The sequence below is a fragment of the Vigna unguiculata genome, chromosome 6 (genome assembly GCF_004118075.2).
Source record: "Vigna unguiculata cultivar IT97K-499-35 chromosome 6, ASM411807v1, whole genome shotgun sequence".
Classification (NCBI taxonomy): Eukaryota; Viridiplantae; Streptophyta; class Magnoliopsida; order Fabales; family Fabaceae; genus Vigna; species Vigna unguiculata.
The window spans coordinates 18,667,203-18,690,039 of NC_040284.1; the positions used below are offsets into that span (position 1 = coordinate 18,667,203).

General features: G+C 31.2%; 2 protein-coding genes across 6 annotated transcripts; one reads left to right on the forward strand and one right to left on the reverse strand.

The window, feature by feature from the left end:
• Positions 1 to 7,681: 7,681 nt before the first annotated feature.
• LOC114187877 lies at positions 7,682 to 10,260 on the forward strand. Of its 4 annotated transcripts, none has more exons than XM_028076267.1 (2): positions 7,682 to 7,945; positions 8,668 to 10,260. In XM_028076267.1, the coding sequence occupies exon 2, from the start codon at positions 8,710 to 8,712 to the stop codon at positions 9,994 to 9,996; it is 1,287 nt and encodes a 428-aa protein (XP_027932068.1). In that variant the 5' UTR covers positions 7,682 to 7,945; positions 8,668 to 8,709; the 3' UTR covers positions 9,997 to 10,260. The 4 variants fall into 4 exon arrangements, with proteins under 4 accessions (XP_027932068.1, XP_027932067.1, XP_027932070.1 ...); XM_028076266.1 differs by having other exon boundaries at positions 8,684 to 10,260; XM_028076269.1 differs by lacking the exon at positions 7,682 to 7,945 and adding an exon at positions 7,974 to 8,397.
• Positions 10,261 to 11,179: 919 nt separating this feature from the next.
• LOC114189241 (protein TORNADO 1) lies at positions 11,180 to 16,294 on the reverse strand. Of its 2 annotated transcripts, XM_028077961.1 has the most exons (4): positions 15,959 to 16,294; positions 14,564 to 15,868; positions 13,049 to 14,289; positions 11,180 to 12,729 (listed from the first exon to the last, which is right to left on the reverse strand). In XM_028077961.1, exons 1-4 carry the CDS (start codon positions 16,065 to 16,067, stop codon positions 11,341 to 11,343), a joined length of 4,044 nt encoding a protein of 1,347 aa, XP_027933762.1. In that variant the 5' UTR covers positions 16,068 to 16,294; the 3' UTR covers positions 11,180 to 11,340. The 2 variants fall into 2 exon arrangements, with proteins under 2 accessions (XP_027933762.1, XP_027933761.1); XM_028077960.1 differs by having other exon boundaries at positions 14,564 to 16,294.
• Positions 16,295 to 22,837: the final 6,543 nt, after the last annotated feature.

Consider the following 22,837-nt stretch of genomic DNA (forward strand, 5'->3'; position numbering starts at 1 on the left):
TCTCAGACACAAGTCCTTTTTCTTAACAGGAGCTCCCTAGAACTCTAAACCGCATAGGATCACCTTGACAAATAATCAAAATCTCGATTATAGTTCTAAGCACATCATTATGATCACAAAGCAACAAAGATTCACGAAGAACAATCTAGAGCCACATGTAACCCAAGTACTCAAAATCTAAAAAGATACTAAACAAAACTTATTTCGTTTAATCTTTAAATGGACAGTTGTATAAAGCTCTTCATGTAGATGAAAATTAAACTAAAAAACTAGAGAGGGTAAAGAAAGATAATAGTTTTATAAAAATTAACTAGTTATTAAAGTTATATTTATAGCTTATACATTTTATTGTTAAAATATCATAATTTTCTCCTTTTAAAAGATCAGTCTCTAGGTTATCACATTATTCATATTATTCATATATGCTATCAAAATATTATGAACATAACTATTTTATATTAAATAGAAACTTCTTCAAAATAAAATATTGATAGATAAAAAATCACTCTTACTCATTTATCCAAAAATTTAAAATAAAAGAAAGTAGAAGGAAAAGAAATACAGTACAAAGAAAAAGAAAGTTACGATAAGGAAGGAAAAAAAAAGTAGATTAAAATAAGGAATTACTTGAATTCACTGAGGGACCACACTTCCTATGTACCACTTAGATAGTAATTCAGTACATAATGGAAGAAAATTTCAAACAGAATCTGCCAACATTAAATGCCAGTGAATAATATAATTTAAAAAAAGTGGCTATAGGGACCATTGGTATTAATTCATTCTGAAAAGAAAATCATTATTTAACATTTTTCTCATGATTATACCTTTTGCAAAGATCTTTTATTCAATAGTTTCTCATTAAATCATGAAAAGAGACACAACTAGGTTAAATAAAAATGATTGGTAGACATCTATTTGTCGACACTTATTTTGAAGAGAAAGATGAAGAAATAAGAGATGAAATAAAATCAAAATAGTTGATAAAAAAAAGAAAAAGAAATAAAAAGTGAATGAATCTTATAATCAGTATATATATATATATATATATATATATATATATATATATATATATATATATATATATATATATATTAATTTACTTGTATTCATAAGTATGTGTTTATTTGTGTTTTTCTTTAACAAGACTACTTTATTTTCTACTTGTATTTACAATTTTTCTGTCTTTATTTATTTCTCATAAATTTGTGTTTTCTCTTTTATTTATTTATTTTCCTTTCCATAAAACATATATATAAATATCTTATGCTCTATACATATTAACAATGGAAGCGCATTTCAAAGTCATGTTGTCAATTTGAGAAGAAAGAAAAGCTCATAAAGACTTTGATTGAGTTTTGAAAAAAAATGAGATATGTTATTTATATATTTTATACATAGAAGAAAATAATGTGAAAAAATATCAAATATATTTATAATGTTCTGATTTTAATTTATTAAATTAAAGTAATAAATAAATATATTTTTATATTCCTGTAAAAATATTTTTTTCTAAAAAGAATTTAAATAAAAATAATATCAAGAAATATTCTCAACAAACTTTATAACACCAAAATCAAACATAATAAAATGGCAAAAAAAAGGTGAAATTTGATAGCTATTGATAACCATCGATCTTTATTGGAATGACAAAATAGTAATGAAATCTAATTATTAAGAACATTTTTAATCTGAAATCTTAAGATAATAAATTTATAAATTTTTATATTTTATAAAATTTAGACTAACAGTTAAATTCTTATCAAAATTAGTAAAATATTTGCAATGAAAAATCATTGTTATCCATCATTTGTTTTAAGTGTAATAGAAGAAAATTTTGGGCAGCCTTAGCACTAAATTAATTTATTTTTCTAAGTGGGATCGTTGTGGTTGCTAAAAGGAAAAGGAGAAGAATGTTGGAAAAATTTAGAAGAAGAAGAATGAGTAATGAGGGAGTAGGTAAGTTGCATGTCAAGCACGGGATTTTGAAGTCAAAGAGAGGCATTTAAGAAAACCCCATGAAAGTGATGAAAAGGGCCATTTTTTCAAACCATTTTCATTCATCCTTTCAATTATGCCAACTCTCTTTAGTTACATTTGCAATCATCCCCTACGTCATTGCCTTCTTATTAAATAATCATTTTTACCTTCTTTTTTTTCTTCTTTCTTTGCTTTTCACAAACAAACAAATTCTACTGCTTCACATTTTTTTAATTCATTCACACCATAAGAAGAATAATAGGTAAATGCACGTTAGCAACGGTCTAATAGCCCTTTCAATCTTTTTCTTTTAATAATTTACATCTCACTTATTCAGTATTATTTACTAAGAATCATATTATATAAAATATTATATTTAGAAATTTTAAATCAATTATTAATAAAACCAGTTAATTCATATAAAATATTTTAGTCGGAGATCTCACCTCAATTAAAAATATAAGATTGGACAATAGGATCTTCATTTTAAACAATTAGTTCTAAAGTTAAATACTTTGTCTTTTTAAATTATTTTAAAAATTTGTGTTTCATTCTTAAATTAAATTATATATTTATTGATGAGTCTTTAAAGATAAGTTTTATGAGATAAAATAAATCAATAAGACCTAATCTTAATCCATATAATTTAAAGATGAATATAACTTTCGGTCCAAAACTCCAAAACTTTAAAATAATTAATTGATGTGACTTAAACTTACACTTAAATTTCTAAGACATATTTTATCTCTGCAAAATAACGTTAAAATCCTCCTCAACAAAAAATATATAAAATGTTTTTAAGATAACAAACAAACGTTTCAGCTAAATAATTTTTAAAAATCCTTTACTTACTAAAAAATGTTTTAAAATAAGTAAAATATTTTACTTACAAAAGTAAAATAAGTACGTAATTTAATTTAATTATGAAACAATTTTTTAAAATAGTTTAAAAACAAAAAAAAAAACATGTTTTACCTTTAATTTTGTGTTATTGAATTAAAATGATCCATTTACGTTATATTTTATTTGTATATCATAATCATTTCATCTTAAAGTTTGGGTTCATATTTTAATTCAATTCTTAAAAAAAAAGTGATTTTGTATATATATGACAGTCAATCTTCACAAATTGAAAGAGTGCAACATTTTAAGTCTGAATCAATCACTTGGCACCCAAATCATAATTTCTCAAGAGCTTCAAATCTAATGGTAAGGTTATGGGGTGACTCATGTTCATTCATTCCTCTACTTTTTGTTTGAAGTCTTCACACGCAAATTTCGGAATCTTTTCTCTACGAGATCAAAGGCACAAAAATACATCAAACTATTATACATATGCACTTCATACATGTATAATAGGGATTTAAAAATCAATACTAATGCACACTTTCTTTATTTTACTTTCTATTATTTGTTACTTTGAAAGAGTTAGATACAATAAAATACTACTTCCATCCTTATGTGTAAAAACCTTTCTGAGAAATTCACATTGTCTTTTCATAAGAATTCCTTTGAATTGTTTTTTTTTTTATTAAAATATTCTTATTTATTTTGTATTCTTTTTGTTGTCAATAAATAATAATTAAATGTTAAAAATTAATAAAACAAGTATTTTTCTCTTGTGAATAGTTAGATAGAACATGCAAATTTTGGGTATATCAAATTGAAATTAAAATAGGTCATGTTAAATTCAAATTTAAATTTTAAATTTTAAATTTTAAAATAAAATGTTAATTCAGATAAATTTAGTGTGTGTTTAATTTTCAATTTGAAAGCTCAAACCTAAGTTTACTTTATATTGAAAGTCTCATTTAATAACCTAAGTTTACTTTATATTGAAAGTCTCATTTAATAAATTTTTGTTCTATTTTATTGAACTTCAATGAAAAGTTACTTTCAAAACAAAATCATAAAATTTTTTCATTGAATAAAATTTTCATTTTCATTAAACCAAACTTAATTTTTTTTAACTGCAATCCACGTACATTTTATGTATTTTCTTCACTGGTACACGAAATACATTCAAAACATTGGATCAAATAGTTGGTGAGCATGTATATGTTTTGAGTCAAAATAACTGTTCTCAACGGATTGTTGCAACCATGATTTAGGAGGAGCAGCAGCAGTAGAGCATTGAAGGAATCTTCAACCCTACCATGGATGCAATATTTCAAACATTTCAAACACTGATTCAATGTTCAAACTGTGGTCATCTTCATTTCTTGAAAGAAAAAACACAAGACCCCACCATAATTAATCTTATCATTTTATCTGTGCAGCAATTTATGGTGCAGACTATATGCACCATTCCTTGGGAGGAAGAACAAGGTGCTTTGGGCCCCATGCATGAATGAGAAGGGAAAACTTCTAGAATTAAAGTGCAAAAGTTATTGTTATAATAATAAGTGCAGGATTTTTTACACTCATGTTCAAAATCTCTTTACTTCTACACTATTTTTCTCCATCTAATCATTTCTGTTTTTTTTCTCTTTTTCCAATTTGCCATTCCTTTCTACCATTCTTCATATAATTTTTTCTTCACAACAATTCTCATGTAGAAGCACTTTTAGTTTTAGTTATGGTAAGTTACAATATTTGATATAAACATTTCTTTTGGTAGGAATTTAAATCATTATTTTGTGGGAACTATTTTAATTAAAATGACTATTCAATTAGACACTTTTTACGATGATCTATTAAGAGTTTATAATTGTTATACATTGCAAAGTAATAGTCATGATCATATATATATATATATATATATATATATATATATATATATATATATATATATATATATATATATATATATATATATATATATATATATATATATATATATATATATATATATATATACCTTTTATTCCATTACAGTTACTATGTTAATTGAGTGCGACTTCAATTTTTTTTTCCTTTTACCAACAAAAAATCTTAGTAGTGTGTGAACTTTTCCTAATATTTTATCATTATTAATTATATTATTGTTTCTACCTCGTCCAATAATTTTACATTACTTAGAATTTGAGACATGTGAATCAAATTGTGACGAAACACACACTTCAAAACGGATAATATTTCATATGCATAGTAATTGACAACAATTCAATCATCGAAGTTAGGATCGAAACATAACATTAGTGTCTACTACGAGGTCGATAACAAACCATCAGTCCCTTAAGCCCTCTATACGAAAAACTAACAGTGGTATTAGAGTTAGATTATTCATCTTGGTAATGACTCAAACATGTATGAGAAGAGACTCGTGTTGATTACAAATAAGTAAGATGGATGATATATATGTAGAATGTCCTATAATTTTTGTCGGGGAGGTGTTCCAATGTGGAACAGACTTACACTCATCATTATAACATATTTCTCCTAGTTTCTTATATGGGTGAGGTGTTCTAATGTGGAAGAGGCTCACACTCATTATTATAATATACTTGTCCTAGTTTCTTATGCAGGTGAGGTATTCTTCCAATGTGGAAGAAAATCACACTTGATAGGGAAATTGTTAAAATTTCAAGGTAAGTTTAACTCTCACATTAAGATGAACAATATATAAGTAAAGATCTCACAAGCCTATTACATTAAGAGTTTAGGTTGAAGGTGATGTATTGGTCTCTTATATAGGTTTGTTCAAGACTTATTAGTGTTGAAACTCTTCAATAATATGTTGATCAATCTAATATTTAATCATCTCCAATGTTCGGATATACAAATCATAGTTACAACACACTTGTCTTAGTCTTCTATATGTGGTCAATGTGGAAGAAAGTCACTTGAGAAGGGAGATTGTTAGGATTTCAAGGTAAGTTGGAAGTCTCAATTTGGTTAGAAATGAGTAAGATGAATAATATTAGGGATGACAATATGGGTCTGGCCCGTCGGGCCGGTCCGCATGCCTGCAAAAATAATGCGGGGTGGGCCAGGATAGTGAACTGCAGACCCGCATTGGCCTGGTCCGCATTGGACTACAGCCCGCGCTGACTGGCCCACAAGCCCACATAAATAAAAGAAATAATAAAAAATAAAAAAATTGCATTTGTGTATATCAGTTACTTTTTTTATGGACTCTTGTATTAACGTTTCAAATTTTTATATGACTAAAAAATACAAGTATTATGTATTTTTTACAGTGCTAAAATTTAAAGAATAGATTGTGTATGTCATAGTACGAACATGATAAAAATGTTAAATTATCGATTTATCATCAAACTCTCCCAAATTCTTTGCTTAATTTTGTGAACTTCTTAAAGTTTCCTAATTTTTTAAACATTGAAAATTTTATCACAAGAATTTAAAAAAAATAAAATAAAAAATAAAAGTGGGCTAGTCCACAGGCCCGTGGGCCTACAATTATACGGGACGGGCCAAACATTTCAGCCCGTATTTAAAATGCGGGGCGGAACGGGTCAACCTGCACTGTGCAGACCAAATGCAGGCCAAATGCAGGTTGAGCCTAAACAGACCGGACCAACCTGCATTGCCAACCTCCTATTGTATTAAAGTTTTAAATTAAATATAATATCTTGATCTCTTATATAAATTTGTTTGATTCATTGGAATCAAAATTCTTCAATAATGTATTGGTAATTTTAAATACACAGTTCAATTTGTAGGTGATTAGCCTTCACTTAACTTTATTATTAAAAAGATAAAAAAATGAATAAACACTAATTAACAGTAATTAGATTAAAGTTGTATTTCTTATTAATGTCGCCGATATCCCTTCATTTCAATGTAACTCAAATATTGTTTACATATATAAGTTTCATATTATAGAGAAACACGTATGTGCATGATGTAATAATAATAATAAACGATTTTTCTCAGTGAAAAAGTCTAATAAATATGTATGTAAACTTGTTGCTATTTATTTGGTTTATGGCCGCCTAAGATAAAGAAAAAAAACGAAATATTAATTATACACAGAAAAAAAAGAAAAAAAAATATACATAATATTTCATATAACCATTTATCACCTATATTTTATGAAAGAATGTCTTTTTCCTCTCTTCGTAATCAATTCAATATTAAAGGGTTTTTATTGAATAAAACCAGAAACATACGGTGTTGGAAAGAGTTGAAAAATAGAGTGGGTCCTTATTCCTTAAATGGTAGAATAGAATAAATGAGAGAATTAGTAGAAAGTTGGAATATATATTTATATAAAAAATAAATAAATAATAGTTGTTGTTGTTCATTGATGTGTATGGAAAGAATAGTAACATGATATGCACTAAAAGCATAGGATGATGTCCCACTTGCAAAAACCCACTCAAACCCTCTCTCATTGGTCTCTCTGCTCATCATGGGGCCATCGCGTGGGTCGGTGTGTCCCATACTCCATCCCTTTACTCTCCTTCATATATTTTACTATTATCATTATTAAATACATATGAAATTTTTTTACTAAACATATTTATATTACAAGTAAATATATTCTATCTATAAATTAATGTAACTGAAATTCTGTAAGAAAATCTAACTTAATCAGTTTAATTATGAGTGAATTGTTACAAATTTTTAGAATCTGCAATTTAGACGAAGTTTGTAATCAAGCATAGTAGTTTCATTGATTTTACAGAACTAAGCATCATAGTTGTAAACTAAAAACATGGTTGGATATTTTTTTTTGTACTAAAAAAAATGCAATTTTGTCTATGTGCGTCTGTGTTGTGCCATATATACTCTTCCACATACACACTATTCTGCGACCATGTTCCCTACACGGATCCATAAACTCCCACAGGCACCCGAAACACATTTCTCATTCTTACAAGCAGTCACCAACATCACTTTCCTTTCTACAACACACCAAAGTTCACAGCTTTTTTGTTCTTTCTAAATCACCACCTCGATTCACGAACTGGGTCATCCTTTGATTGTGGATTGGAATTCATTTGGAGCCACACCCCTAGATTTCTCTTACTTTGACTTTCCACCCAAGCCAAACCAGGTAAAATATAAAACCTCATCATCTTCTGTATCTGCATCCGTCTTTCTTTATTTGTTTATGCACTTTCCATTCCCCTCTCTCTCTCTCTCTGAATTGTAGTTTGTTTTTTAGTGCTGTTGTGTGATTTGAAGGAGAATTTTTAAAGGGGTGGTTTTAGAATTCTGTGACTGACGTGTCCTGGGTCACCGTGCCCTCCCTAGGATTCCGCTGGTAGTGTTTGTGTGCAAGAAAACAGATAAAGTTGGTTGCTTTATTGGAATACGATGAAACTTGGAGCTGCCCTTTATTCCTCTTGTTAGTTTTTAAGCTTGGCCTATTCTGGGTCTGTGAGTGCTTCACCCGAAAGTTTCAATTTTGGGAACTTCCATTTCTGGTTTGTTAATTACCAGTTGCCTTTTGAGTGAACCCAAGTTTTCAAGTCCAGGCTTCCTTCTTCTCTCTCACGTTTTGGGGTAGAGTGTTGCCTTTCATTTGTTCTTTTATTCCTTCTTATGTTGGTTTACGTGCAGTGAAGTTTGTTTCTATTTTTGGATCTGCTTCTGCCTAGGTTTTTTGGGTTGTTTGTCCGTGTTTGTGTTTTGTTGAGCTAGGTTCTGGATTAGAGAGTTTTGTGTTCTTCTGCTAGTACTAAGTTGTTTAGCACAAGTTTCTTGCTGTGGGATTTATCTTCTAAGTATCATTTGTGTCTTCTTTCTTGGTGGGGTGAATTGACTTTCTTGTAGCTTTGTTGTCTGCCAGGTTCCTGGTTACTTCTATATATCATCATGGATTCCCCACAATCTGTTGTTTCACCCTTCAGAAGCTCAGTTTTGGGTGAGGGTGAGAAGCACAAGTCTGAAGTTTTCTCGGGAAACTCTAGTCCCTTGTCCAAGGACATTGAAGTGAATGGGAAGGAAGTTGTCATGTCAAATGTAGAGGAGTATCTTGGAGTGCTTGATGTTTACATACATCAGGCCAGGGACATTCAGAACATCTGCATATACCACAAGCAAGATGTTTACGCTAGGATTTGCCTGACCAGTAATCCTGAGAACACTGTGTCTACCAAAACCATCAATGGAGGAGGAAGGAACCCTGTGTTCAATGAGAATCTTCAAGTCAATGTTAGAACTGTTGATGCTTCTCTCAAGTGTGAGATATGGATGCTTAGCAGGGTGAAGAATTATCTTGAAGACCAGCTGCTTGGTTTTGCTTTGGTGCCTTTGTCTGAAGTTCTAGTCCAGAATGGGAAACTGGAGAAAGAGTTCTCTCTTTCTTCAACCGATCTATTCCATTCTCCTTCAGGTTTTGTTCAGTTGACACTGTCTTACAATGGTGCTTCACCTGATGTTATGGCAATTTCTGCAATGCCAAGCAAGGTGGCCACAGATGCCCCTGTGCAGGATTCGGAAACATCCGAATCTCTGGCCCGGGAATTTGACAAAATTGAGTTCCCGGATCCGAAGATTGTGAATGAAGACCACTTGATGGTTTCAGAGTACTTTGGCATTCCATGTGAGGAGACTCAGTGCTCTGATAGCTTGGCTACTTCTGATGCCGAAAATCGCAGTTGCGAAGCCGGTGTTCGTCTTGTGGAAAGCTTCTCAGCATGCAGTGGTGAGTCTGTTCAGCCACCTAAGGTTGATTCCCCACCCAGCAGTGTGTCAACAAATGGGGTTTCTTCCCCTTCTGTGCCTGCAAGCTCAGAATCATCTGATGCTGCTGCTTCGAAGTCTCCCATTCAGGAGCAGGTTTCAGGCACCAAAGAGGACAAAAATGTGGAAGCCAAAGATGGTGACAGTGATTCCTCAAGTGGGGTTCCTAGTGACTCATTCCCTAAGCCTGTTGTGACTGTGAACATTGAGCCTGAGCCAAAGGTGGTGCAGCAGGATATAGTGGACATGTACATGAAAAGCATGCAGCAATTTACTGAGTCACTTGCAAAAATGAAACTCCCTATGGACTTCGAAAGTGAACCAACTAGTTCAGGAAATTCAACCACTGAGCAAAAATTACAGCCATCAAAGAGCAACAATTCCCGTGTGTTTTATGGTAGCAGAGCTTTCTTCTGATCTTTTGCTTCCCTTGTTCAAGGGGATTCGGGCAGTCACTGTAGATTTTAGAAGAAAACTGATGTTAGTAGTGAAGTGAAATAATGTACTATTCTGTGTGGTTTCCCCTTCTGTATTTCATCACATGTTGTTGTAGGTTACAGGGAATATAACTTTGTACTCTCACAAGCTTGTTGCTATCTTAACTGCTACATGAACTCTTGTGTTACCTTCTTCCTTTGTCATCGTTCTTTTGTTTTGAATGACAATAATTGTGAAACCGGATTTCATCTCACCACATACTAATCATGTGTATAATCAGTAAGCAATAGTAATAATTTGGTCCCACTGTCACATGGTGAAAGCAAAGTGTAGATGAAGCAAGATCTACATGACTTTACTGTCTTCCATTTCTCATGAAAAAGCTCACATATGCAGTATCTTGGATCTTTAACTTTTTTGATCCGTATTTCGCTTTCCTAGTTCAACAACTTCTGCTGAACGGTCATGTTTATTCATTCAAGCACTCTAATAGTGTAAAAGTATTTTAAATTGTCTTATAAATTTGCTTATTTGTTTATTCCTATGAGAACTCTAATAATTATTTTTAGTTAGGATCAATTATTTGCTTTTATTCTTTTTTTTATCTTTGTTTTTGTTTAAAAATATCAAGTTTGTCTTTCAATTTATTTTTAGTTTCAATTTGATCTTGAATTTTGAAAAATTGATGTAATTTTGATCATTTTGTTAAATTTTTTGGAACGGATTAATAATTTTTTATCATAACTAAATTATATCAACAAAGCAAACAATCTTTATTAAAAACTTTAATTTGATGAAAAATACTTAATTCATTTCAAAAAATTTAATAAAAAAAATTAAATTATATTATTTTTTAAAAAATCAAGATCAAATTGAGATTGAAAAAAATCGAAGATATTTTTAAATAAAAACAAACATCAAAAGACCAATTAAACATTTTATTTCGTTTACACTGGATAAATATCTGCATCGAAGTACGCCCTTGCAATCAAATATATTAGCAATGGTAGTAATTAGGACTTTCGACAGAAAATATGTGGTTGGAAGAAAAAAAGTCTACTAAAAATGGCCAGATAGGTTCATACTCAGTATGAATAACATGTTACTTAAGAAACATATAAGCAAGGGTGATGAATGAGCTTATATCATTCAGAAATTAAAATTTACAAGATCAACAAATATGCCACATTAAATGTAGAGGAGAACATCATTACATGCCATATTTATAATGGAAGTTTAAACACACAAAAACAATGAAGAGAAGAAACTTGGAAGCTGAGGTTCTAATTTCCTAGTGTTAGTTACATAAGGATTTCAACTGTTTCAAATTGGTACTTCAATTATCTCTGCAGATCTTGCATATATGTGCCTCCTGCATATCCATGCAATTTGACCGTTGTCTCTGTACCTGACTCGCCACAGTCCAAACTTTTCTGCAATATCCTTCCCTGAGGAACACTTCCTCTCCCTTAAGAAATCAACCACCCATTGTTGTGCTGCTCTTAAGTCTTGTTGAATGTCGCTTGAACCTTCCATGGACCTGTTTCGACGACCCATAGCGGCAGCACCTAAAACTCCAGCTGCACTTGCCCCAGCTGCACCACAGAGAACTGAAGAGCCAGCCAAGTGAGCCACCTCCTTACCCAAGTCAGGTATCATTTGCCCCATTCCAGCAGCAAGATGAGCTCCTATTTTAAGAGCCAAAGTTACCAATGTCATGAACTTCTTCATGTATGGAGCCAAAGACTTCACAGCAGCATTATCAACTTGCATGATTTCACACCCCATCTGATCTTCAACAACATGCATTTGTCCCCGGAACTCGCATAACATGTGAAGCCGGAGAGCATTCATGCCAGAAAGCATGGTGGTGACCAGTCTCCTTGTGTAGTTTTCTGTCCTTACAAAATATATCATGTTGGGGACTTTCCTCTCCTCAACCTGCACATTAAAGGTTGCAAGGTGGTTTACTTTGCGATGAAGCTCAAGGAGAAGTCTATGTTCATAATATCTCAGCCCCTGGATTTCCTGCTTCAAGTCTCTGATTTCTTGCTCAATAATCTTGAGTCTTTGCAGAACTTCTTCAACCCCTTTTGCAATGCCACCAAAGGTTGGTTCAACCCTTGCAGCTTCATCTCTTAAGGTTATAGATTGACCTTGCTCTTCAGGGTTATTATTTTCAGGTGGAACTTGCAGCTCTTGTGCAAGATTGTAAAGGTCGTTATACCGTCGATGCAGAACTTCCCGGAAGTCATCATCAGATAAAAGGTCTCGTGCAAAATCAAATCCATCTTGGAGAATAGGTTTACCAGAGTCTAGGACTGCACTCCATGTGTGTTGATAGTCATACATGCTTTCTGCTGGAAGTGAAAGTAGTGCTTGTTTCAGTTGCTGCAGAGGAGCAAATTGAGTTTTTCTGTATCTAGGAGGTGTCAGTTTTCTCACACATTCAGGTCTTAAGACATTCTCAGTCAAGGTGATCCCTTGGCAAACACTTTGGATTGCGGGGATTACAATCTGATGAATGACTCTTAAAGTTTCTGTCAAGTTTTTGGTGGAGCATGCAAGGACATCAATATAGTAACCCAATTCTCCTCCAAGTTCTACTCTTATGTAGATTCCATTAATGCTGATTGAAATAAGGTACTTCTCAAGACTGTAAGTTGCACCATGCTGATCCTTAACAGCCTTTATTCTGTTGTGAAGGTGCACCTGCAACACCAAAGGAGAGAAATCAAGAGAATCCAAAATCCTAGTTTTTGTAGCTTTAGAGATTTGGGAGTGAAGATTAAAAAAAAATAAGCAGTTTGAAGTCACAGTAAATAGTTTCCATATATCTATGTCTTTCCAAACTAATTTTTATACGCTTTTGCATTCTATGAACCCATTCGAGTGAGATCATCCACCATCAGAAAGTAAACTACACTAGATATATTAAGTGAATGGAATAGTTTCAAAAAAAGAAAAAGTTGCAAGAAACAATTGGAAACAGTTTAACATAGGAAAAGAAGTGTGGTAGAGCAACTCTTGCCTGCAAACGAGGGAAGAAACCTGGAGTTAGGAACATGTGGCTTGAATCATCACACTCAAGATGACGTCCTGCGTAAACGCAGTCTGGCATGCTTAGCTGCCACCTCTGAGGCTTTCCTCTGCCTTCTTCAAGAATAGAAGGAATCAATAGCAGAGAATTTGGATCTGATGGATCTTCCTCATAACAAAGTTCAAGTTTTAGCATCATCCTCACAAGGTCGCTGGCGTCTAAATTCTCAAACACCTTTGAACCCATACCAGGAATAGGGCTCTGCAAACTTCCTCTTAAGATTTTTTCTAATTCCATCCTGCTAATAAATCCATTGTTTTCAGAGTGTTGCTTCTTAACATTCAACTTTATGAGCTGACCAAGGACTTCACCACAGAACCACTCAAAATCTAAAATTAGAAAATCCAACTCATCAAAATAAATCACTTCACCAATGTGATGAAGACAGGTAGCAATAGCTCTTCTCTTCATCTCTACCTTCTCTTTGTTGTCATGTCTTGATCGAATCCTCAAAGGTGGAACTTTCACTTGGCATAGCTCACCAAATTCCTTCCACTTCATGGCTGGCTTGTTGTAGTTCTCAGATCTCCAGTCTGATAAAATCTGTATCAGATCATTGCAAAGTTGATAAACCCGTGGCACTCTTTGGAGAATTGTCTTGCTCGTCTTTCGGATATGCTGAGTGAGTTTACTGACTGATGCTGATGATCTTGCATCAACTGTGAATACAGTTGGGTAAAAATCAACAAAGCCTTGAAACTTGTCTCTAAGTCTCTGAATTGACTCTACTGTGAGCTGCAAATTTTGTGATGGTTGGTTGATTTTGTCAGAGTGTGTGAGAACAACAGCAACACTTGGTAGCATGCATTGTTGTATTGCTCTTTTAGAGTTGGAAACTATGAACCTGAGCCAATACTGCAGGTCCTCCTCAATTTCTGTTGAGCTTTTTGGTTCTTTGTTACTTGGTTTCCGGAATAAACTTGATATGATGATGAAAAATGATGCACTCCCATGCCCTGGGAACATAAGATCATGGAGAGATAAGAACTCGTGATGACCAGCAAGATTCCATATTGAAATCCTTGTATCCTCATCCTTGAAAGTTTTTATCTTCATTCCTATTGATTTGACAGCCTGCTCCACTGGGTTCACTATTGTTCTGACTTGATCCAAGTAGGGAAGCGCCGAAGCAGAGAAATTTTGTGATATTGAATGACAAAGTGAGGTTTTGCCTGAAAAGTATGAATTTAAACTATCAACTACGCATCAAGTTCACTCGTTATTAGCTTATGCTGATATGAAAAGAATGCATTTTAAATTGGTTGCATGAACTTATTTTTCTTAGATAGTTTTGAGATGCTGTGCCATGAAATTAATCAATAGTTTTAACATTCATATATATGAAATGATTTTCACTTTTAATAAATTAATCTTTTAGTATCTAGAATTATACAGTTTTACTATGCATATAACTATTTAAAGATGAAAAGTTATACTAAACCTTACCTGCACATTCTTGGCCACAAAAGAAAACTCTGCAACTCTTGGGTTCTGTTAGAGGCATATCCTTGACAGAATCCATATCTGGTTCAGTCTTCTCATTCTGGCCTAATCTCTGATAAATCCGCTGAGTCTTTTCAGAGTTTTGTAAAGGTGTTCTGGAGAGATCAATATCTTCAATCCAAGGATTTATCTGCAGTGTCTCCATAATTGTCTGCAGCAGTAGCTCTCCCTCCACACGTTTGCATCCTTGAAGAGACAAGCATTTCAAGCTAGCATTCTTCTCCAAACTCTTGAAGATTTTAACAAAGTCATCTGATCTCAAACTCTCATCATCGTGAATTCCCAACTTCCTCACTGTTTCATTTGTTGTAAGAAACTGTATAACAGCAGCTAGACCATCCCTTCCTATTCTTGTTCTTTCTCCTCCAAAAGTAATACACGTCAAAGTAATGTTGGCTTGCCTTTGAAGTGCTGAAAATCTACTCAAAGGGCATAATAGATGCTCCACACCCATTCCACTGAACCAATTTCCACTCAGGTGTAAGGTTTGCAGAGTTTTGTTCTTGAAGAGGCCTGCTGCAATATACACAATGCCCTTATCTTTAAGGCATGTTCTAGACAAATTTACCTCTTTGAGGGTCTGGTTTTGTTCCAAAACCAACCTAAACTCCTTGGCACACCGCGATTTTAGCCTTACTCCTGTCATGTCAAGGGACTTCACAGTGAAGTTCATGCCTAAAGAGCAGGTAACTCTACAAGTCCCTGAGAGGTTAAGCTTGTAAATTCTAAGTGTGCTGTTCTCCGGTTCAAACTCAACCACCTTGGAACTCTTTTCCCTATTCTCCCCACTCCAAACATGAACTTCCATTCTTCTGTTCCTTGCCAAAACTGCAGAAATAAGAGGTGTAGCTGTGATGGCATTTGAGTCAAAAATTGTCAACAGTTTAAGAGTTGAGTTAACTTCAATCATCTTCGAAAGCTCCTCAGCACCTCTTGAACCTATTGAGTCTTCCCATATCTGAAGCTCCTCCAAACTGTCATTCACCATAAGAGCAGAAGCAATAAGTGCAGCTCCAACAGACCCTATGCCTGATTCTGAAAGCATGATCTCTTTGATCACTTTATTTGCCTTCACAATGTCAGAAAGGTCTGATAGGCTTTTTCCATTGAACCTGTTCCTTCTAAAAACCAAATGCTGTACATTTTGGTTATTCCCTAGCAAGGTGCCAAGATGTCTTACCTGTTGTGAGTCCCATTCAACTCTGTGGAACTCCAAGTTTCTCAAGGAGGAGTTGTGTCTCCCAGGTGCTGCAAGAGTTGTCAAGAGAGGGGAAAAGAATGAAAGGTTTTCCTTGGAAATGTTTATGCTTATGGAGTTGTCTGTTTCTTGATAACAACCTGAAGTTGGTTGAGAGAGGTAGAAGGAAATACTGTGCAGATTCAGGCCCTCTGATTTGATGGCTTGCTGAGCCCATTGTAGTTCTCTTAGGATCTGGTTTGTTGCCATCACTTCAGAAACTCTTCAAAGTTTAATGAACCTGTGCCCTTACCAGAACATCTACAGTAATCTCAAACGCTTCTTTGGAAGACAATGTACATACATTTCACAATATTATACAACAGCACAATACTATAACACATTCTTTAGATCAAATACGTTTTCAATAAATTTTAACCAAGAGGAAAAGGTATCAGACAGTTTAGGACTATGATCTGACCAATTTTTTATTTGGAAAATATTCAATTTTTTTGTTTACTCTAGAAAATAATATATATATATATATATATATATATATATATATATATGGAAAAGACTCCTTGTGCAAGAATGCTTGTAGAAAACTGATTCTTAACTTGTCTTGATGGTGTTGCTTTAGCTAAAAATGTTCCCACTGGAATTAATTCTTCACGTATCTGCTGGTTATTTCCTTTGTACCATGGCGCATCACATCCCACTCAAGATTTCAACATTGCCAATGTGAAAAGCCTCTCTAAGCGTGTTTGTACAAAAACATGGTCATGTTAGCGAATAAGTCACACCCTTAACATAATTTGTCATCCCAACATGAAAAAAATGAGAACTTTACCAAAAAGATGAGAACTTTACCTAAAAGGTTTCTGTTGATTGAAATCTGCCATGACTCTGCCCTGAGTGAATGTAGGACCCATTGATAATTTGTGGGGTATCTGCTTTTTGACCTTTTAGACAAAGTGTAAATTTGATCTTTTTCTTCCTTTCTTGCTCATTCCCATTAGAATAAATACAGAATCCTATGAGGTTAGAGGGCAAGTTAAGCTCTTTTCAAGGGTCCTAACGGTTAAGAAATCCTGTGTTTACCTTTTTTTACATTAAACTTGCTTTTGGATTATCCATTGGGGCTTTCATAAATGTAAAGTAATCAGTAATTCAAAGTTGGTAATCATGCAGTGAGGAAAAAAAAAACAAAAATGAACTATTTTGGTTATGTTATCAACGGATATTTGTGGAGTAATGTGCCTTTGTGTGAGAAATTGTTTTTGTGATGGTGGACCGCAAGAACTAATTGTTTGTGTTATAGTTGTAAAAACTTTATCAGAAATTTCGTGACTTTTGTCCTAAATACAAAAAACTAAGTTAATAAAACAAATTTAAGTTGATGACAATGAGAGTGGTGGGAATGAGTAGCATGATGTCTTAGAAAAGTAGTGCACCGGTGGATCCTTATTCATTACCGTTGGATATTTTTATATTTTATTTAACGGTTGAGATGTTGAATGGAAACAAGTTGTTTCATTTGATTAAGCATTATTGTTTTTTATCTTTAAAGTTAGTTGTTATTTAATAATATTTTTGTAGTTACATGCTTCTTTATCATACACTCATTTGAGAGGACGACTTATGAAATTTGTTTCAGAAAACTCATTTCCAAAACTATCTCTATTCTGAAAAGCCGTTTTTAGAAATCTTATTTGGAAATCATGTTTCAGAATACATCTTGTATATTCTAGAAAGCGTATTTTGAAAAGCACCTTATATATGTTACAAAAAAACTGATTCTGGGGGAATATTGTTCTATAAAACTTATTCTAGACTACATTTCATATTTTCTATAAAATTTGTTCTAAAGTTATATTCCAAAAATCTGATCCTGAGTTTTTTTTTTTTCTTAAATTCCTATTTTAAAGATTCTAGAAAGCTTATTTTAAAAGATTTCCATGTCATGTAATCAGAAAGTTGCCATTATGAAAGACAGAAGGGTCTTTTTAAAAATTATAGGGTGCATTAATAATTATAGGGGTGCCGGAAGAAAAAGGCCTTCTTTGTAAATACTGGTGTAATGTGCATGACTTGGGCTCATTATTTCGTATATCTTACAAGCCTAATCCGTTAAACTAACATATTAAATTTATTATTTATTGTCACTACTTTTGTTGCAATTTTTTTTTAAATAAATTGAAGAAAATAAGGTGATTTACTGAAAAAATAGTTTAAAATTTGATTTTATAAATATATTTTTTGTTTGGATTTATGAAACTAAAATTATTTTTGAAGAAATCAATTTTATATTAATGTATACTTTATCGTAAATATTCATTTTTAAAAAATAAATTTATTTGTTTTAATATTTAACTATATAATTAAATTTTAAAAAGTTGATTGAGAAGACTGTTTCGAAAAAGGTTTTCAGTGTTATTTGCTTGCAAGAACACATGTTTAACCGACTCAGACACTCATACAATTATGTATCGTCCTGGTCGATTGGATGATACTCTTGACAATTAATTAGTAAGTTGATCAACATAAACAGATTAATAATCATGATTAAAGAGTTATTGCACCATGATTAAACTGTGATCCTAATTATAAGTCCATAAAAAAAACTATAAATGCAATCAAAAGTATAGTTATCGAGACTTTTATTTCGTATTAATTATAATATTTATTATTTAACAATAAATTATTTTAACTTTATCATCACAACTAATTTTACAGGTGCAACAAAGAAGATTTAAAAGACTTGAAAATTATTTAACTATACATTAGGTCTCTACACCCCAAATACTTAATATTAATATGGTACTGAAACTTTGTATCAAAACTGAGAATAATTGTAGTTCTATTTTACCCAATTCGAGACCCATTTGCGATTCCATTCGTGACGTTTGTGATCTAGTTTCGCGTCTCCTACATTTGTATGGTAATTTATTTTTACTTCTATAGTTTCCATCTTTATTTTTATAGGGTGTTAAAAAACCCTCTTACTGCCATCATTCCTTTTTCATCATTGTCATGAAAAAATATTAATTTTTTATATGTGAATAAAAATTTGAGTATTTCAAATATATAAAAAATATATATTTATATATTTAAAAAAATTTGGAGAATCAAGGTCTCCTCCAACATAAAGAAGTTACACAGCCGGATGAACTTTAAAAAGAAACTGTTTCAAATTATATTATTTAAAAGTTATCTTTTATATAAATGTTTTTGGATCGTATAATCCAAAAAACTTTTGAATTATATATTGTAGAAGATACTTCGTGACTACACAATCAAAAGTTAAAAGAGCTTACATATTACACGATTCAAAAGTTACTTTTACTTATATGTTGTTCAATCAATTTGAGAGGCAAAGTAAAAAAAATTTAAAGGTAAAGTAAAAATTTTGAATTTATAAGAGTGCAGAAGAAAGAAAAATATCTGGTGCAGGAAGAAATGACTCATTTGTAACCTTTTATATTGCTGTTGGTTCTTTGAATTATGTTGCAACCCTCTCGATTTTGTTGCGGTTCTATTTTTGGCACGGCAATTATAGGGTTGCTTCTTTCTACACCTCCATAATTTTATCCTGTACCCCGTATGGGTTTGAAAATTCCAAATTTATCTTTTAGTTTAGGGTTTTTGTTTTTAGTTTCAGAATGTAAATGTACGGTTAAAATACAAAATTAATATTTTAGAATGCTATGAAATATAAAATTTTATATTTTAAAATACAAAAAATAATATTTTGAATTATACGATCTAAGTATTGTGATTTGTCCATGACCATCGAGCCATGAAGGTTGTATTGTGATGATTAAGACTTCAAGATATATTATGATACATAATAGATTTCTTGCCATTAATTATTGACTTCAAATTAGATGATGAATTATATTCATGATGCAAATGTGATTGATTAACCATATTTAGGATCTAGATGGGAAGAGTGTGATAAGTGACAAGACATATAACTTATTTAAAAAATTATTATGTACATTCAATGAAATTGACATACATAATATTTGTTAATTTTCACTGACTTATCGTTTTGTTTATGATTTTCACATATACATATGTTATATGTGAGCATAATATCATCTAGGTGGTAGAGGGAATAGAAATGAAACTACAAAACTCTTAAAATGTTATATAGTAGAATATTTATAGATATATTATTAAATTTTGATAATATCTCCTATGGACGTAATAATTATTACTATTTTTTGAAAAATATTTGAAACAAATTTTTGGAGAACTATAAATATATTAAATATATACATATTTCATCATACTACTCACTGATATTAATCATGTGTCGAACAAATTGATAGTATAATATATGCTAATTTGGATAATTACGATCACAATATTAATTTCAAAAATTGTTCGTGGATGAACATCCTCATAACTCAATCAAATGTATTATTTAATATGCACAAAATAAATTACATATCAAAATTAAGTTGTAGAAGTTTACACTCCGTCCATCTTACTTATTTGTAATATAACCTACACTCATAACATTCAAATACAATATTAAAAAAGAAAAATAAAACAATAAAAATATATTTTGCTATTATTCAATACTTAATCAAATCAAAATAAATCACATATATAATATCTATTCCAAAAATTTACATAAATTCTACTCACATTTCCAAATCTCTTTCTACTTGAATATTTAAATTCCATCATCATATAATTCTGCAAATAATATTTCTTGTTATAATTTCTTTATCCAAAATCAATCCAACGTATCAATATACAAACTTAAAAATTTCAATATTAATAACATTTAACTGTCATTTCATAATCAGAATCAAATTCATTTATAGATAAAATGGATTCTCATACCTTTTATAATTATTTGTGATCGAAACGATAAATAAAAATAGATAAAAATCATCAAACATTCAGGAATATTATTACTAAAACAACTAAAAATACGATCAAAGGACGAACCAGCCATTTTTTTAAAACAAAAAAGGTCTATAAACACTCATAAATAAAATAAAAAATAAAAATATAGATATTTTAGAACAAAATGAAACATACAAGAAAAAGCAGGAAAAAAATTAATTGAATTGAGCCTTTTTTTCGTCTAAATTAGTTACAATAACATAATTTGACATTAAAACATGTGTTAGAATTAAAAGATGATTTTATGTGTTTTTCAAAGAGTCACAATCAAAGGCATCTCAATCTGCAATTTGATTGAGCAAAAGATTGATACCACAAATACAAGTAGTGAGTGAAGTTCATTTTTATTTAATTAATTAATTCTGGTATCTATATGTTATCTCCACGTGTCATATTGATATGGTCCCATCCCAATTGAATTCTTAAGTTTGTGCCATAAACATTATACAATTATTATATACTTGTACCATAATTCGAATAAAACCCAGAATTAGTTCTAATCAACATTGTGGACCACACTTAAGAACGAATAAATAAAGCCAAAATTTAAATAAAAAAAGTTATTTCAACTTTATCTGCTTTTCAACTTTCTTGTAATAAACCTTTGTTTTTAAACCTAACAAGTCAACCTTTGAAGTTACAAATGATTTCTTTTTCTGGGCGATTTGCCATCTCCGATTTCAAATTTGTTACATTTGCAGACTACCACGATATAGGAAAAAAAATCTCATCCGCAGAATGAGTCAGATTTTAATTAGGGTTTTAGTTTTAGAATTTAATTAGGATGTAGTTGGATTTTAAAGGAGATGTTATACAATGATATACTATTAGACTATTACTATGATATAAGTATATCGGATACCATGATATCTCGTACACCGATACGTTCGTTTTAAAAATAATAAAACACGATATATAATATATGTATATCGAAAAAATATCTAAATCTTTTAAAAAATGTGTAAAATATATAATTCTTCTTTTATTAATCTAAATTAAAATTAAATATATTAAATATATTCAACATAAAAATTTATAAATTATTATTATCATAAAAATATTATTAATTTATATATTAAATTCATTGATAAATATTATTAAAGTATCTTAAAATATCATTTATATATATATATATATATATATATATATATATATTAAACGCAAATTCATAACACAAATTGAATTATCATATATCATAACACTATTACGTTATTTATTTATCAAGAAAAGGCTATCGAGGTTGAAAAAGGAGAAAACTAATCAGATGCATTTATTGTACAGAAAATATATTAAAAGAAAAAACTGCCTTTTTTGGAAATAATTATTATACACTTCATTTCAGAGTTTTTTAGATAAAACAACCATGTTGCATTAACTTGTTACTTTGATCTCCGTTGAATAAAATGTTTGTTTTTTTATTTCAACCAATCCCAAAAAAACAAAAAAAAAATTATTATCACCTAAAATTTCGCTCATTCTTCTTTTGGGAAAATTATGAACCCTAAAACAGACCTAAAGAATAAGTTTTGATGACCACTTTTAAAGACAAGAATAAAGCTTGACTTGGGCTTTTTAGAACAGAACTATTTGTGCGTATTTAATCAAGAACAAGAAACCAAACCTAAACTAATATCATTTTCCGTAGACTTCAACTCCACAAAAAGTAAGATTATGTGTAAGTTGTGATTATGATGTCCAAAATTGAATTGAAGATAAAAGCTTTAAGACAAATCCTAATCCATTTATGAGGATAAGATAAAAGCGTGGCCACACGCAAGTTTGAATTGAAGATCCAAATATGAATTGTTATTAGGATGGAATCCCATGAAAGGAACAAGCAGAATGGTAAATAGCCATAAAAGTTGATACTGATAAGCATAAGCTACACAAAAATAAGCAATTATATAAGCATAAAAGTTTCTATATTGGGTGATGCATACCCACTAGTTGCATGCAATGCAACCAATAAACTCTGTTCCAAGCAATTCAACTTGGGTTATGTTATTTTCATCAAACAGTAGCCACACCAGCACATCATGCACAGGAATTGACCAGTCTTGAAAATCAGGAGCACTTCAATAATAGACCAAATGCAAAGTTGTATAACAAAAGTG